The sequence below is a fragment of the Larus michahellis genome, chromosome 1, assembly GCF_964199755.1.
Source record: "Larus michahellis chromosome 1, bLarMic1.1, whole genome shotgun sequence".
NCBI lineage: Eukaryota > Metazoa > Chordata > Aves > Charadriiformes > Laridae > Larus > Larus michahellis.
Genome location: NC_133896.1, coordinates 135,469,426 through 135,484,554, shown reverse-complemented (window position 1 = coordinate 135,484,554; position 15,129 = coordinate 135,469,426). Strand labels below are relative to the sequence as shown.

At 50.4% G+C, this 15,129-nt stretch overlaps 1 protein-coding gene across 2 annotated transcripts in view; it reads left to right on the top strand.

The window, feature by feature from the left end:
* Window positions 1–305: 305 nt before the first annotated feature.
* PTCHD1 (patched domain containing 1) overlaps window positions 306–15,129 on the top strand; it is a 40,016-nt gene continuing 25,192 nt past the window's right edge. The window contains exons 1-2 of one of the 2 annotated variants that reach the window (XM_074604880.1): window positions 306–1,244; window positions 14,328–14,988. In XM_074604880.1, the coding sequence (XP_074460981.1) occupies window positions 816–1,244; window positions 14,328–14,988 (1,090 nt within the window). In that variant the 5' untranslated portion in view covers window positions 306–815. Of the gene's footprint in view, window positions 1,245–9,848; window positions 14,247–14,327; window positions 14,989–15,129 lie in introns of those variants that run through there. The other variant, XM_074604887.1, reaches the window with a different exon arrangement.

Below are 15,129 nucleotides of genomic sequence, written 5' to 3'. Positions count from 1 at the left end.
GTCCCCGAGCCAAAGCCCTCCCCCCGCCACGACACGCACCGCGCTCCCCCTCCGCGGGGGGTGCCCACCCGTCGGGGGGTGGGGGAGTGGGGGGGGGGGGCGGGCAGCCTGCGCTACCCGGTCGCCCCGGGGGCGGCGGCCCGGTGCGGGGCGGGGGATGTAACGGCGCGGCGGTGCCGGCGGCGGCGGGCGGAGCCGGCCGGCAGACGGGCGGGGCGGGGCGCGCCGCGGCGTCCCAAGCGCGGCCCGCGGGGCGGCCCCGGCGGGAGGCGCCGCGCTGCGCCCCGCCGCCCCGTCTTCGGCGCCGCCCGGCGTGGCCCCCGCGCCCCTGGGCGGAGGGCGGCGGCGGGGGCGCCGCGGAGGGCTTATCCGCGCCCGCCCCGCCTGCCGCGGCCGGGGGATTAGTCAGCAGTCTGCGGGCAGCCCCGCTCCCGCGCAAACTCCGCGGCGGGGGCGGGGAGCGGCGAGCGGCGCCTGCCCCTTCGCCTTCCCGCGGCGAGGGGCGGCGGGGCCGCGGCGGCGGCGGGGCTCCCGCCCCCCCCCCCCCCCCCCCCGCCTCCCCACCCGCGGCGGGTCCGCTCCGCGGCCGCGGCGAGGGGCGGTGGGTTGGTGGCAAGTCAGGCAAGGAGGCGCTGGGAAACTCCTCTCGGGCACGGCGGCGTTGCGGGAGGACCAGCGCCCGAGGCGCCCCACGCCGGCGGGCAGGCGCGCACACACGCACAGCGCACACGCACCGACACAGACACGCGCGGCGGCGGCCCCCGGCCCCCCGCAGCCGCGGCCGGCGGGGAGGCGGCGCCCGGCGGGGCTGCCCCATGGTCTTGCGGGGGCCGTGGGGGAGCTGCGGGGGCCCCGGCGCGGCGCTCGCCCTCCTGCGCGCCCTCCGCACTAGGATGTTGCGGCAGGTCTTGCACAGGGGGCTGGGGACGTCCTTCTCCCGGCTCGGCCACTTCGTCGCCAGCCACCCGGTGTTCTTCGCCTCGGCGCCCGTGCTCATCTCCATCCTGCTGGGCGCCAGCTTCAGCCGCTACCAGGTGGAGGAGAGCGTGGAGCACCTCCTGGCCCCCACGCACAGCCTGGCCAAGATCGAGAGGAACCTGGTGGACAGCCTCTTCCCGGTGAACCGCTCCAAGCACCGGCTCTACTCCGACCTGCAGACGCCGGGGAGGTACGGCAGGGTGATCATCACCTCCTTCCGCAAGGCCAACATGCTGGACCAGCACCACACCGATCTCATCCTCAAGGTAACCGCGGCGGGTCCCCCGGCCCCGGCCACCGCCTGGCCCGGCGCCCCGCATCCCGCTCCCCGCCACCCTCCAGACCGGTCCCCGCACCTGACACACACACACACCCCCGCCGCCGCCGCTGACCCACCCGCGCATCCCGGCCTCTGCCCACCCGCCACCGCCGCTGCCACCGCAGCTACCCGGTCACCTCCCTGCAACAGTTGGGATGCCTGCCCGGCACCGCGCTCCCCGCCAGCGCCGCGGGATCCGCTCTCTTCCACCCTCCCTCCTTTTCTTATTCTCTCCCCCCCGCCTTTCTCCTTTTTTCCCTGTTTCGGTTTTATTTGCTTCGGGTGAGCGAGAAGGGCAGGCTGCTTGCTTTCAGTAATTTTTCGGTGCCTCTCTACTCTACCGTGCTCCCGAGTGAAGGCGACTCGGGCTTTGATGAACTCAAACTTCAAAAACAGTTAGGTACCTGTCTGCCAGGCTGCCGGGAATGCTGCTGGGGGCTGCTGCTGTGTCTGGACTGCATTTCTGCCTGGAGAGGGGTAGCGCAAAACCCCCCTTCTCACTGCTGGTGAAGGCAAACGACATAACTCCGCTGATTATTTTTAGCGGGTAGTATTATTTTTTTTTTCCCCTCCGCTCCTATCCCACCATCACAGAAAATGCTGGTTTCAGAGATGAAGAAAAATCCAGCTCAGCTGTAGATTTGCAGGCATGGTGCAGCCTGTGCTGCCGGTTCAAGTTAGAGCGGGCAGCATCTTTCCCTGCCACTTGAGCGGCGCGGAGTGTGCGAGTCACAATCTAACAGGACATCTCACCATACTGTATGTCATAACATGTCGGAAACCTGCATTTATTGAAGCTGGTACTCTAGTTTACACCCCGGTAGTTTTGAACAGTCTTGGAAGGAAAAACAGGGAGGACAGATGCGAGAACTGCGTGTTAAGAGGGTCAAGTTCAGCCAAGAGAAAGGAAAGGAACATTTACAAATAACCAGAGGTGTGGCTAGCTCAATCCTGCACGTTTTCGCTGTTGCCTTGTGGAAACCCCGGAGACTCAGCATTGCTTTTTTATTTTTTTCCCCCCCCTGAATGTCAAACTGTCAGCCCGTACAAAAGCCAATGTCAATTTTTTTTAATCGCTTCAGGGAGTGTCTCTTCTAAAATGAGAAAATAGATGCAAATACCTATCGTAAGAGACTTTGGGGAGACCTCACTGTTTACTAAACAAGGGCATAACTGTTACAGTGGATTTATTTATGCTTTATTTCCACTGTAGGCACATACAGAACTATAGTACAGAGCCACTCAGTATTTTATGTTTTCGTTTTTTTGCTGTTGACATATTACCCAACGGTAATCAGCAAACAGATTTAATGAGCATCGACTCACTAAGTAACAGTAACAAGAATGTTACTGGCGAACGAGAAAACTCCAGAGAGACGATTTTCATTCCTTCATTTTCTTGTCCCATGAATTGCGTTCGCATCCAGTATGTGCACATTTACTCAGTCATAGGATAATAATGATAATGGATTTTTTCTCTCTGTACTGCTTTCTTTAGAGGTCTGTAGTTTTATCAATAGCACAGTGACACACAAATAAATGGTATTCAGAACCTTTACGCAGGCAAACTTCTGCATAAGATTTATCACATCAGCGGAAGAGCTGTAACTTAGAAAGTTCTGTCAGTGCTTAACACTGCCTCGTTTTTAATAGCCAGAATTTGCTAACAAAATGATTATTTTTCATTTAGTGAGATAATGAACACCATTGCCATTTGACTGTTTACTCTTGCTGTTAATCTGACATTGTCAGGCATATTTGGTGCATTATTTCCAGCTCTTTACTTATCTAATTAATTCCAGTATGTCTTGTGCAGAATAGATGATGTCCTTTGTCCTAATTATTTTTCTCTTTGTGGGCAGAGCCAGGCTCAGGCAGCCGCCTATCCACCCCTGTGGACGGCCCTGTGGGTCAAAGCAGAGCCAAACGGGAGGGAGGGCTCCCAGCTCCCAATATTGTTCTATCCGTGCTGATGCAGGGCGACATCATTTTGTGTCAACAGGGCTCGCCAAGGGAAGGATAAAGGGAAAGGTGGCCATCAAGGTTTTCCTATATATAGGCAGTTGCGTGAAGGGGAGAAGGAAGCAAAGGCAGCCACAGCCCCAGTCCAGGGCCAACCAACTCAAAGGGCCATGCTTGTAAATAAGTGTCCTGAGTGAAACCACAGAGTAATCCCACCTGCATTCCTGAAGATGCTGCCGTGTAGGCGCAGTCAGGGCAGAGAACCTATACGGCAGCGTTTGCTTGTATCTTCCGGAGAAGGATGTCCTCCCCGAGGGCGACGTTTTGCTTCAGAAGAGGCGTCAGGTTGGACACTGGCTCCTCCCGCGTGGTTGTTGCTGCATCTCCACCCACTAGCAGGAGGTCGGCAGACCCAGCAGGATGGTTGCCCCAGGCAGGCACCGGCTTTTCTTGCAGCACCTCTTCTCAGTTTCCTCACCTGCCCTATCCCACCTCATCAGCCAAGGAGGGAAGGGAACGAGCCTTGAGCCGCTGTGGCTGCCCTAGTCAATGTGGCAAGGGAAGGAGATTTCCTCTGGTTTTGGCAGAGGAAGAAGTCAGCTTGCATTATTGTCCCTTCACTAAAAAGGGATACAAAGTTTTGGGGTCTGAGCAGCTGAGATTGAAACATAGCTGGTACTGTCAAAAGTTAATCACTCTAACATCCCAATTGATTAACTAGTTAATGGAATAACTATTTTGGTGGCATTCTGACATACTCTGGTTAGCTTAGTGCAATTCCTTGTGGGCACATTATCAGCCTGAGAAATCCCACTGCTACCACGACTGCGCCGTACCCTGTTGGCTGGCTGGGGGGGAGATTCAGGGAAGGGCCCAGCCTCACGGCTGCCTCGGGCCCCAGGTCTCAAGCGGCGCTGCCAGAGCAGGAGCTGCCGTGGGTCTCCCCGCTGACAGCCTGCATCTGCCAGCAGGACACTGGCTGCTCACGTGGCAGTGGCAGGTCTTGCTGAACGTACAAGCTGCTCCACGCAAGGTCTCTCCTGCTTGTTAGCAGGGAGGCATGTGGCTGCCTTATATAATAGTTTTGACTTGAAGATGATGCCCCCTTTTTTTTTAATTTCTGCATAAATCTCCATCCATGGTTCTTGTAACTCCCCATGGATGCTTAAACCATCCTAGGCCTGCCATCCCAATGTTACCTTTCCAGCTAGCATAGCCATTTGCAGAAGAAAGGGAGAAGTGAAAGCATATCCTGAATCTCTGGCCTTAAATAGGTGATCCACCAAAACTCCTCGGTATATGTAAGAGATGCATCATGAGACAGATACTGTGGGAGGGCAATAACGAAATTTTACTTGCTGCTGTACCTGCTCTATAACAGAGCACGGGGTACTGGCATCCCGCGCTGTCGGCGTGCAGGACCTTTCTTCCTCAAGATCTCACTCTTTCAAGAAAGGGAGAGGTAGGAAGTAAAAACACGTGTGCTTTTACCCCTGTATTTCCAAGAAGTGCTTGGAGAAACAACAATAATTGGGCTATTTGGCGTGGGCCATCCTGCAGAAGTTCAGATGATTATGTAAAGTCTGTACAAATCCTCTAAGCCTAGAATCCCACCTGAAAATAGTGTAAGAGCAGCCCCCTACCAATTCCTGGTGGTATTTCCACTTGCAGCTAGCAACTTGGTAGGTTGAAGGCATACGAACCTAGGCAGATTTTTTGAACCGCAGAAAATATATTCCGATTTAGCCAGAATTTGAGACAGGTATCCTTTTGAGCCTGTTCTTTCCTCTGTACTTACAGTGAGTTAACTGTGTTATACTACAAAAGGCTTCTCTTTTTTTTTTAATGAAAGGTTTCCCTTTTTTTGCAGAAGGATATCCTCTCTTCCACTTACGTTATTGTGTTTATAACAATAACACAGTACTAATATTTTTTTGGCAAAAACTCTAGTTAACGATACAAGACGCAAAGATGGAATGAAATGTAACATGCCTTACTGAAGGGGATTGCATTTGCAGTTTCCCTCTATGAAAATCTGTAGATGAGGGTTTATTTTTTAAAAAAAAAACTCTCCTAACTACATCTTTTCAGACAGGGCTTATACGTTGCCCCTCTCATGTAACTGACCATCAGTAGATCTAGATAACTGATTAAATATCTATTTGAACATGCAAGCAAATAGTAAAATTAGGTATTTCTGTTTAAGGACACCTTTATTTAAGAACTGCGTAACTTCTGATTACTGCAGAAAAAAACGTTTTAACTTCAAAATTTTGTAGACCTCATACTTGTTGGGGTTTTATTTCCTCTGTCTGCTCCTTTATTATATCCTTGTCAATGTGTGTGCCTGCACACTCTTGTCTACGGTCTTCCCAGATTTCCTCGCTTATTTTCGACGTATGAGGAAACTCGTGGAGGAAATAACCATATTTATATTCCCGTGTCTGTGGTATTTCCAATTGCTTTGCTGTACAAACATGGCACGCTTAAGCCATTATTTTCAAAGCTGGTGGAAGTGAGTTCTGGTTGTTCAGCAGATCCGAAAGCTGGGTCTGTCGCGATCCTGCCTAACGCAATGTACCCTTTATTTTAAAACTTTGGCTACTTCTGAATGCCTGGACGCAGGCAGTCAACTGTGGATGTAGCAATGGATATAGTAGGTCTCCACCTTCGCTAGGTAGCTCCGGTACTAAAAACACTTCTAGGGAAACAGTCAACAGAACAAATAGTGGATTCTGCTAAACAAAAAAAATTTAAAGAATGAAGTCATGTCTTTAGAGCAAGGCTGTAAGATGAGGGGAAGAGTCCTAATACAAGAAAAACAAGGGTGTGAAGGCAGCAGAAGTGCAAGCCTGTTGTCATAGCAGCACAATGCTGCAGGGCTAAAATGTATCTTATGCGAAAACAGATGAGAATTAAGATACGCAGGTAAGATCTGGGCACAGCCAGGGAAGAGGGAAGATAAATAGCATGCTGCAAGGACAGCGTGGAAGCGCCTGCAGAAACCCCACACACACACAAGGTCCCAATGTCAGCAGCAGCAGCTCCTCGGCATGGTTCCTGCGTGCGAGAAGGTTTGATCTCTCCTGCAGGCACCGGCCGGCAGCTGGAGAAGTCCTGAAGTTGCCCATGCCTGGGAGGGCAACCACATCCTGCTCCAACAGCGTCGGAGGGGACGGCACCCCTCTGCTCTCCCTCCCACATGGGGCGATGCTCCCCTGGGACCACGAGCTGCTGCCAGCCGGACAGCCCATGCTGGGGACACCCAGCGCCCCGCATCGTGTCCCCTTTCCTGCTCTTGGAAGGTCAGACCTCACCTCCCGTCTAGCGGAGCGCACAGGGGGCAGGTTTTCTCGATAGATGGCTGGACGTGTGTGACGGGGGACATCACCCTGACGGGGGACGTCGCCCCTGCAGGTGACCCTCCAGGAAAGAGCAGCAAGCAGGCAGGGCAGGCATCGGAGGCTCCGTGCATTGCAGCTACCAATGCCAGGCCACCGGCACCCCAGGCAGTGCCACAAGGCTCGAGGAGAGTTGCCAGGGCTCCCCAGCAACCATGTTTGGGATTCCCAAAAGCTGTGACCGGCCCTGCCTTTAAGTTGGGGTTTACAGCAGGAACCCCCCCTCTCTCCTGTTGGAAGGGAGAAGGAGGAGCCAAGTCATTAATTAACACGGTGGGCTGTGAACTTGGAGCTATTGAGGTTTCCCTGCAGCGAGGAAGAGACTGTTCCTCACACTTCTGCTGGAGGAGCCCCTGGCAAGAGCCTGCACCGTGTCTCCAGCCCCCTGAGAAGCCATGTAAAGATGGAGGGGTGTTTATGGAGAGGTCTGCGACACATGGAGAAGGCCACCGGTGGTGGAGCTGCTGCAAGATCAGCTGCATGAGCGAAGTTTTCACCTTTTTTTTTTTCCCCCATCATAAAAAATCCATCTTGGAGCCGCATGCTAGGCTGCACGGAGGGGTTTCTGCTGCCCAGGCGTCCTGTCCACCAAGAGCGGTTGGCCTGAAAAGCAGAGTGGGCTTCTCACAGTGGGACAAATTCAAGCAGAATTACCAGGGCGATTGTCAGAATTAAGACGATAGTAGTTAGAAAAGCTTCCCCACTTCAGATTAGAAAAGAAAAATCATATCTAGCAATTTTCTGTAGCTACCAAGAAGGCAGATGGAAATGTAAATGCACACAATCTGCCACTTCGAGCACTAATAGTTGTCCCTCCATTGAGAACTTGTAGTTTGAACAATTTTTAGATTTTATTCACATGAAAATTGTTTGGAGAAAATATAGTTCACCAATTTGGACAGCTGAAAAAATTAGTTGCAAAAATACATACCCTGCGTAATTAGTATCTTAGCGTCTCTTCAAGAAACCTGCTCGTAGGACTGCTAGAACAAGAGCCCAGCTACCCGTAGTGGTCCTCGCTGCACCCTCTCCAGCTGCAACTTGTAATGTTTTTCCAGAGCCAGTAGGATCTGTTGGCTTCCTCCGTCGGCTGAGCGCACGCTCCCTATCCCTCGGCCAGACCGGCTTGGTCAGGAGGCTGCTGCCCACCAGCAGCCATTGGAACCTCTGCCCTGGAACCCACGGTCTCAGACTGACAGCCCCGTTCAGCGTTCCCTTTGCCTTCCCTCTCTGCACCTTCTTCTGATGAAAATAGACTCTCAGTAGTTTAATTTGGCCTGTCTGCAGAGCCCACGGTGTTTTCTTTCGTGAATTAAGCTGGGAGCTGTGCAAGTCTTTTCCCTCTCATATCCCTTTTTACCTTTTGACTGAGGCTGTCTCTTGAAGTGAATAAAAAAGCACTCTGCAAAGACAGGAAATGCCAGAGATTACTGAGATCATAGAAAAAGTGGAGAAATTTATAGCAATCCATTAAAGGCTTTTTCTCCTCTTCATTTTCCTTGGCAGAAGTTACCTGTAAAAATGACCAAAAGAGTAAACCAGCTTCACATGAAAATGAAGCCTATATGTAAAACCATTGTCTTTATCCTGCTTTCTAGTTTTTCAGTCTGTGTTGAGCCCAAAACAGTGATGAGATTTTAAACAGTAATAGATAATTAGTTCATTCTTCACTTTATTTTTGAGCCTTCTCAGGCTTTCCTCCATCAGCATGAGATCAGACATTTCTTTTTTTTTTTTAATGAAAGCTGAGATATTTAAAAAAAAAAAATCACAATGCTTCAGGCTCCAGGGCTCAGAGAAAAACCAGACTTGGTGAAAATGACAGTAAAAAAATTGTAAGAGTTGACAACACTGACTAGAGTGAAGCTCGTTTTTAATTTGAACCATCAGGTGTAGACTGGAAGACTAAATAGAGTCAAATAATAGCAACACCACCAAAAAAAAAAAAAGTAATATAGCATTGCAAAGATCTTAGTCCTGTGAAAAACATGTCTCCCGATGTGCCAGATCATTCGCAGTACAAGAGAACATCCGTGTGTCTGGCTAGTTTTGTCTAGTTGGCCATTCATCGGCTATATGTCAAGTAACAAAGCGTAGTCAAGTCCTTAAGATGAGTGATGTCCCCTATAAAACACCGCACGTCACTGCTCGGCAGCAAAACCAAACACATTTTTGCGGTATATACGATAAGCAGAAGGCAGTTGTACATGTCCTTAATATTAAAAATGGTGCCTGTGACTCTGATGCAGCACCCCTGGGAGTCGGGATGTCTTTCCATGAGCTGGGAATAGCAGCTTGGCGAGACTGAAGTGTCCCGTGGCATGTTGTTGCTCTATGGCGGAGTTTCCCTGGGAGCAAAGCAGTGCCACCAGCCAGGCAAGACCCTTGTGGGACACAGTGGCTATCGCTGGGTCCTTGTGCCTGGTCCCCTTTGCCCATAGCTTTGATCCGGGCAGCAGATTATATAATGTGGGCTTAAAGGATTTCTGGGATTGGACCATTTTGCAAATGAATCAGCAGTTTCTAACCCCTGCCTGCTGGGATGGGATCTGTTTGCGTCGCAGGGAGGCTGCAGACTTTTTTGTTACCTGATTAAATTGACAAAATTCTGGTAATACCTCCTCACTTTTCAATTACAGAAAGGTCTTCTCAAGAAAGCAAGGGGTTTTCCAGAGGTTTTCCTCACCCCTTCTTGTGGCTCCCTGCATCTTTTGCTTGGATGCAAGAATAAGATCAAGCTTTCCTTTCTGTCCTGAGTATACATCTCTAAGTAAAACCCCTTTCCCTTCAGGTTCTGCTTTGCTGCCAGTGCTGATAGTTGTGCCAAGCTCTGTACGGGGAAGAGCCGTCTGGCAGAGCCCGATGTGGGGCTTGGCCATCCCAGGGCAGCCGAACCGAGCCTACCGGGGGGCTCTGGTTTCCAGCGCCTGACATCCTGGGCCGATGGCAGAGGTAGGGGGTCCGGCAGCCAAAAACCGCTTGAAGAAACCTTTGCAGCCGCGGCTCTCTGAGCAAATGGTTCAGGTCAGGATAAGCGTCGGGATTTTATGTTTTGCCTCCTGACATCCCCTCCTGGGCCCACGGGCAAAACCAGCCGGCGGGGCAGTGAGATTTTGCCACCTCTCATCTGTCAGCTGTGCCACGGGCTGAAACGTGGCTTGGTGTGGAGAGGTGAGACCAGTACAGCCCTCACCTGGAGGTGTTTGCAGAAAGGGATTTGTCTGCCGCTTGGAGACATCTTTCCTCTCTGTTTAAAATAAATAACCGAGTGAGTGTGGGATTTAAGAGTAAACCAAGGCCAAGACTAAGATGTTACCAAATGCAAATGGCTAAAGACTGAAGGAAGAGAAAACACTGTTCTAGAAACCTCTGGCACGGTAGGGGACACACATAAACACCATTTTCAGAAGGGATAGGGGAATTGCAAGTGGTGGTCACTCTTCAAACAACGATGAAAGAGAGAGGTGGAAGTTATTATTTCATGCCTGAGCACTTCCAGGGACAGTGGGCCACTGTGGCAAGGGAGCTTAGGCGATGCCGCGCAGCACTCGTGCTGCAGTGCTCTGGCATCTCAGCAGTAAACTGCTTTTTTGGTTCCTTGCACTGTTAGCTAGCTGAAAAAGCTGTGAGCGATGAGCAAGCACTGCATGTCTCCCTTCAAGAAAAGCCATTCATTCAGCTTTTGTTATTCCTTTAAATCTCCCTTTCTCCTAATAGGATCGGTAAGGATAAGAAAACAGCTGGATAAATGAGAATCTGGTGGTCCGTCATTTGTCCCAGTACTAGGTGCCAGGTTTGTTCAGAATATGGTTACTCGCTACTAAAATCTGCTGCACTGAGGAGTGCAATATGCATTATGCATTAGCATATTGCTAACGTTGTCCCCATCACACAACAGCCTTTACCGTCTCTTGTTAAGACACTGAAGTTGCCTGGGGGACCTCCTGGTGTACCACAGTCAAGCCAAATTGCAAACCGTGTAACCCCTTGAACATGGCCTTGTAAACGTCTCGGACCTCCTGTTCTCTGTGCAAGCCAGTCACCCCAGGGCTATGGGTGCGAGTGGAAAAACCTGCGTGGCCACAGTTGAATCCCCAGTGTGGCAGCAGAGCCGGGACCGCAGCTCTCCCTCGGTGGGGAAGAGGGCTGGCAGGGGCAAGCCAAGGGAGACAGCCTGCAGCCGTGCTGCAGCACACCCCTGCCCCCGGCACTGAGGCGGCAGAGATTTGTTTTCTAGGATCTGGTCTGAAAAAGCAAAGTGCAGGTAAAGCGATGTGTTTGTCTTGAGGATGAAAGTCTGAGTCAGGCTTCCCAGAGCTGAATCCTTGGGCGCGCTGAGGCAGTGCTCGGCATACTTTGCCGGGATGAAGGGAACGGCAGGTTTTTCTCCTCTTTGGCCGTTTCCCTCCAATTCGAAACCAGGCGTTGTGGCCACTGGCAAAGCCCGGAGGACATCCTGTAGCTGCTCTAAACTGCAGGCGCTTGTAGCTGGCTGTGGGGGCTGCTCGGCTGCCGGGATGTGTCAGGATGCGGAGCTGGCTGCCCGCTGCCCTCTCCTCCCCAGCCCCACGGCTGGGAGGTGGCGATGGGCAGGTCCCCCCCACGCAGCGCCCAGTCCAGCCCAGCACGGCCTGGGAGGAAGCGCGGGCCAGCGCCACAGAACGGGCTCCTAAGTCTGAAGTGATCATTTCCAAGAAGAAATTAGTATTTTAGGTATGACATTTAGCTTCCAGCCTTTCCCTAAAAGATGAAGTAGCGGCTGTGACAGATGAGGTTATTTTATAACCTAAATATTAAAAGAAAGTACTTCAGATGTAGAAGGAAACAAATGCAGCAGTGAGGCAGGGTAGGTGAATAGCCACACACATTGCCTGATAAAAGTTGCATGACAGTTTAGTTGCTTCTGCATTGTGTCACTCGATGGATCCTCTCTGAAGGAGCTGTATTGTTAATCTCATACAGCCAGGAAATTCCTTCTATTCCTCCTAGCTGTCCTCAGCTGCACTTCTTTATATGACATCTGATTTCACAACAGTTGTCAATGAAAACCATACAGTAGCTGCCATTGTAAAAAAAATTAAAATCAGATATTTGTCTTTGATTAGGTAAATCAAGGCAAACTGTAACGATATACATTTGAATTCATACCCCAAAACAGTCTTGCAAAGCCGAGCTTTGCAGAAACAAACTGGAAAGGTGGGAAGAATTCCGCATACCAGTTCATTTATTTGGCATGTCCCTGGAAATCTTAATTTGTTTTGTTCTAGAAGAAAGATGTGCAAAAGCCCCTAATCTGTTGCACAGACAGTTATTTGTTCTCCCACCGCGATGGAGAATTCTGCTTCTCACCATGGCCAAGCATCGTGTTCTCCCAGTACTGTGGAAAGACTTGTCAGTTCAGTTCACTTCTCAAACCTGTCCTTCTAATGTCAATATTGAACTGTTGTTCTGCAGAAAATAAAAACTACTCAAATGCGGAAAAATACACCCCCGAGCTGCTAGAGAAATGAGTTGAGAATATAGGAATTTTGTAATCTTTGCCTATATGATGTCATATCATCCTGAGGAACGGAGGCAGCGTAACTGAATTTATACCCATCACAGGTTATGTAATGTAATCACCAAACAGTCAGATTCATGGTATCATATAAGTGGGTTTTTTTTCTGTAAATATGTCTGAAATGCCAAAGGAAAGTCACTATGACTATTTAACTTCAAGAGGCACAGGATTTTAGCCATGTTTATTAGACATTTTGTCCATTGCCACCAGATGAGTGTATAAGCTCTACTGCTCTCATGTACCCTATCTTCTATTTCCTTAATCAATGTTTGTCTTCAGAAGGAGCCACTTCCATTAAATATCACCTAATCCCAGCCTCTTTACTGGACATAAGAACCTCCTGCCTTCTTTGGACTGCAGTGGAAAGCAGCATATGCAAGTAGAAAAAAAAATCATCTCCCCGTAGCCAGTTTTCACTGTTTTGCTCAAAATATGAAGGCAGAAAATAACTATTCCCCCTTTAAGGAAAAGAAATTAAGAGTCACTCTAATTTGGTTCTTCAGCTCCCTGGAAGAGCTGTTATCTCCCTGCTTTGCAGGTGAAGGAAGGCTTCTCCTTCTCATTTATCAGCCTTGCTTTTGTCACCACACCTTTGCAATGCTCCCACCACCATTTCCCATGCTCTACAAGGGACCAAAGGATAAATCCGTGGAGCTCTTCAGAGCAGATCCGGTGATTTCCTCCCCCCCCCACCAACGGCAGGAGACGTGGCACTGAACAAAGTGCCAAAGCACACACACAGCAGCCTGCAGGTCCCCCCCAGCATTTTGGATGTCGGGTACCCCCCATACCAGCTAGGAAAGAGCAGAGGGAGCCCCTTCCTGAACTTCGTGGCTATCCACCATGAAGGAAGGACATCACAGCCACAGGGAAAGTGCTCAGACTTCTGGTGGTTGATAACATAGTCTCGGCCTCAGCAGCGTCCTTACGGAAGGTCATGGTACTCTGCACAACTAGAGCGACACACAAGGAATTAAATGGTGATGGGCCAGGCCTGCATATTTTGCAAGTAAAATGCGCAAAAAAAACCCAGCTTGCACTTTGCTAAGGCCCCCAACGTTAGCAATCTTCATATTCTGCTTTTGAGAAATACTGCAACGCCACCCTATTAGGCTGTTCCCCTACTATCTTTTAGATTTCTTGCTTCTCCTATGTTTACTAAAAAGGATTCAGAAAAGGTTGCAAGAGTTTTCTGTATTTTTTCAAGAGAGGGTAATTTTTCTGCCCTTCTGATGCTCAGAAATAATTATGCGCTTTGGGTCAGAGCTCCGGCATGGCAAATTTCAGAAGGATGCAAAACAGCTTACGAAGGAGGATGCCTTAAGAGCTGCCAGACCAAACAATAAGTGATAATAACCTGCAGGCCCTAAAACTAGGGAGCCTTCCTTGTTTAACAGAACCTGTCAGAGAGAGAAAGAGAAAACGCGTCAGTCTCTGCCATTGCTTCCCGCTCTCAGACTTGCTGAGGATTTGATGGGGGAAAGAGGGAGGGGAAAAGAGGGCAAATTAATTAACACCAGCTATCTTATTCCTGCTGTGCCAGCGATCTCTACACTTGGGACATGGAGCCGTGACCTGTCCTTTACTGGGAGCGAGTGCGAGTCCCCTGCTGCTGCCAGCTGCCGGCGCATCCTGGGCGGCTGGCACCCCTGGTCACCTTGCTTTTCTGCCTTCTTGTACCTGAAGTTTATCTGTCGAGAGAGTAATTTGGCAATCCCGAGAAAGAGTGTATCTCCGGACATGGTCGGGCTGTAGCTCTGCCTTTTATGTTCACCCAAATCACCTGAAAGTGGAGGTCCGGGCCTTTGGAGTTCATTTATTTAGACAGGCCGAACGGCAGATGCACATGGCACTGATGCAGGTCACAACACACCCAAGTTATCAGCAAAGGACGTAGGGGAATAATACTGCTATTTTAATGCATGTTTCCTTTTTTTTTTTTTTTTTTGCATTGAGTGTGCTATTCGTGCTGCAGTCACCAGAACTTTTGTTGTCGTTGCCTAGATCAAATCGGAAAGGGACGGAGGTGAGGAGCCCCTGTTGTTCTGGCTGCTGCTGTGCGAGATGAACTGATGAATAACGTGTGTGATTTCTCTTTCCCTTGTAGTTGCACTCTGCTGTGACCAGGATCCAAGTTCAAAGACCTGGTTTCAATTACACGTTTGCCCATATATGTATCCTGAACAATGACAAGACATGCATAGTGGACGACATAGTGCATGTACTGGAGGAATTAAAGGCTGCTCGTTCTTCTAATCGAACTAATTTTGCAATCACTTATCCGATTACTCACTTAAAGGATGGCAGGGAAGTGTATAACGGGCATCAGCTTGGTGGGGTTACTGTGCACAGCAAAGACCGGGTGAAGTCTGCAGAAGCCATTCAGCTCACCTACTACTTGCAGGCAATCAACTCCTTGAATGACATGGTGGCGGAGAAGTGGGAATCCATTTTTTGTGACACTGTTGAACTTTTCCAGAAATCCAACAGGAAAGTCAAAATGTATCCTTTCACTTCTTCTTCGCTGAAGGAGGATTTCCAGAAGACGAGCAGGGTGTCAGAACGCTACCTGATCACAAGCTTGGTCCTTGTGGTCACCTTGGCCATTCTCTGCTGCTCCATGCAGGATTGTGTCCGCAGCAAACCCTGGCTTGGCCTGCTGGGATTGCTGACCGTGACCCTTGCCACCCTGACTGCAGCTGGGATCATCAATCTCACTGGTGGGAAATACAATTCCACCTTCCTGGGAATCCCCTTCGTCATGTTAGGTAACTATCTCCTCTCTCCTCTCTCGTTTGTGTGTTTGTGCCTCCCTGACGCATTTCCCAGCGAGCAGAGAAGCATCACTGCATGGCTGCCGGTGCCTCCTCCCTGCAACGCTGCCCCGTGCCCAAATCCACATGGCCTCT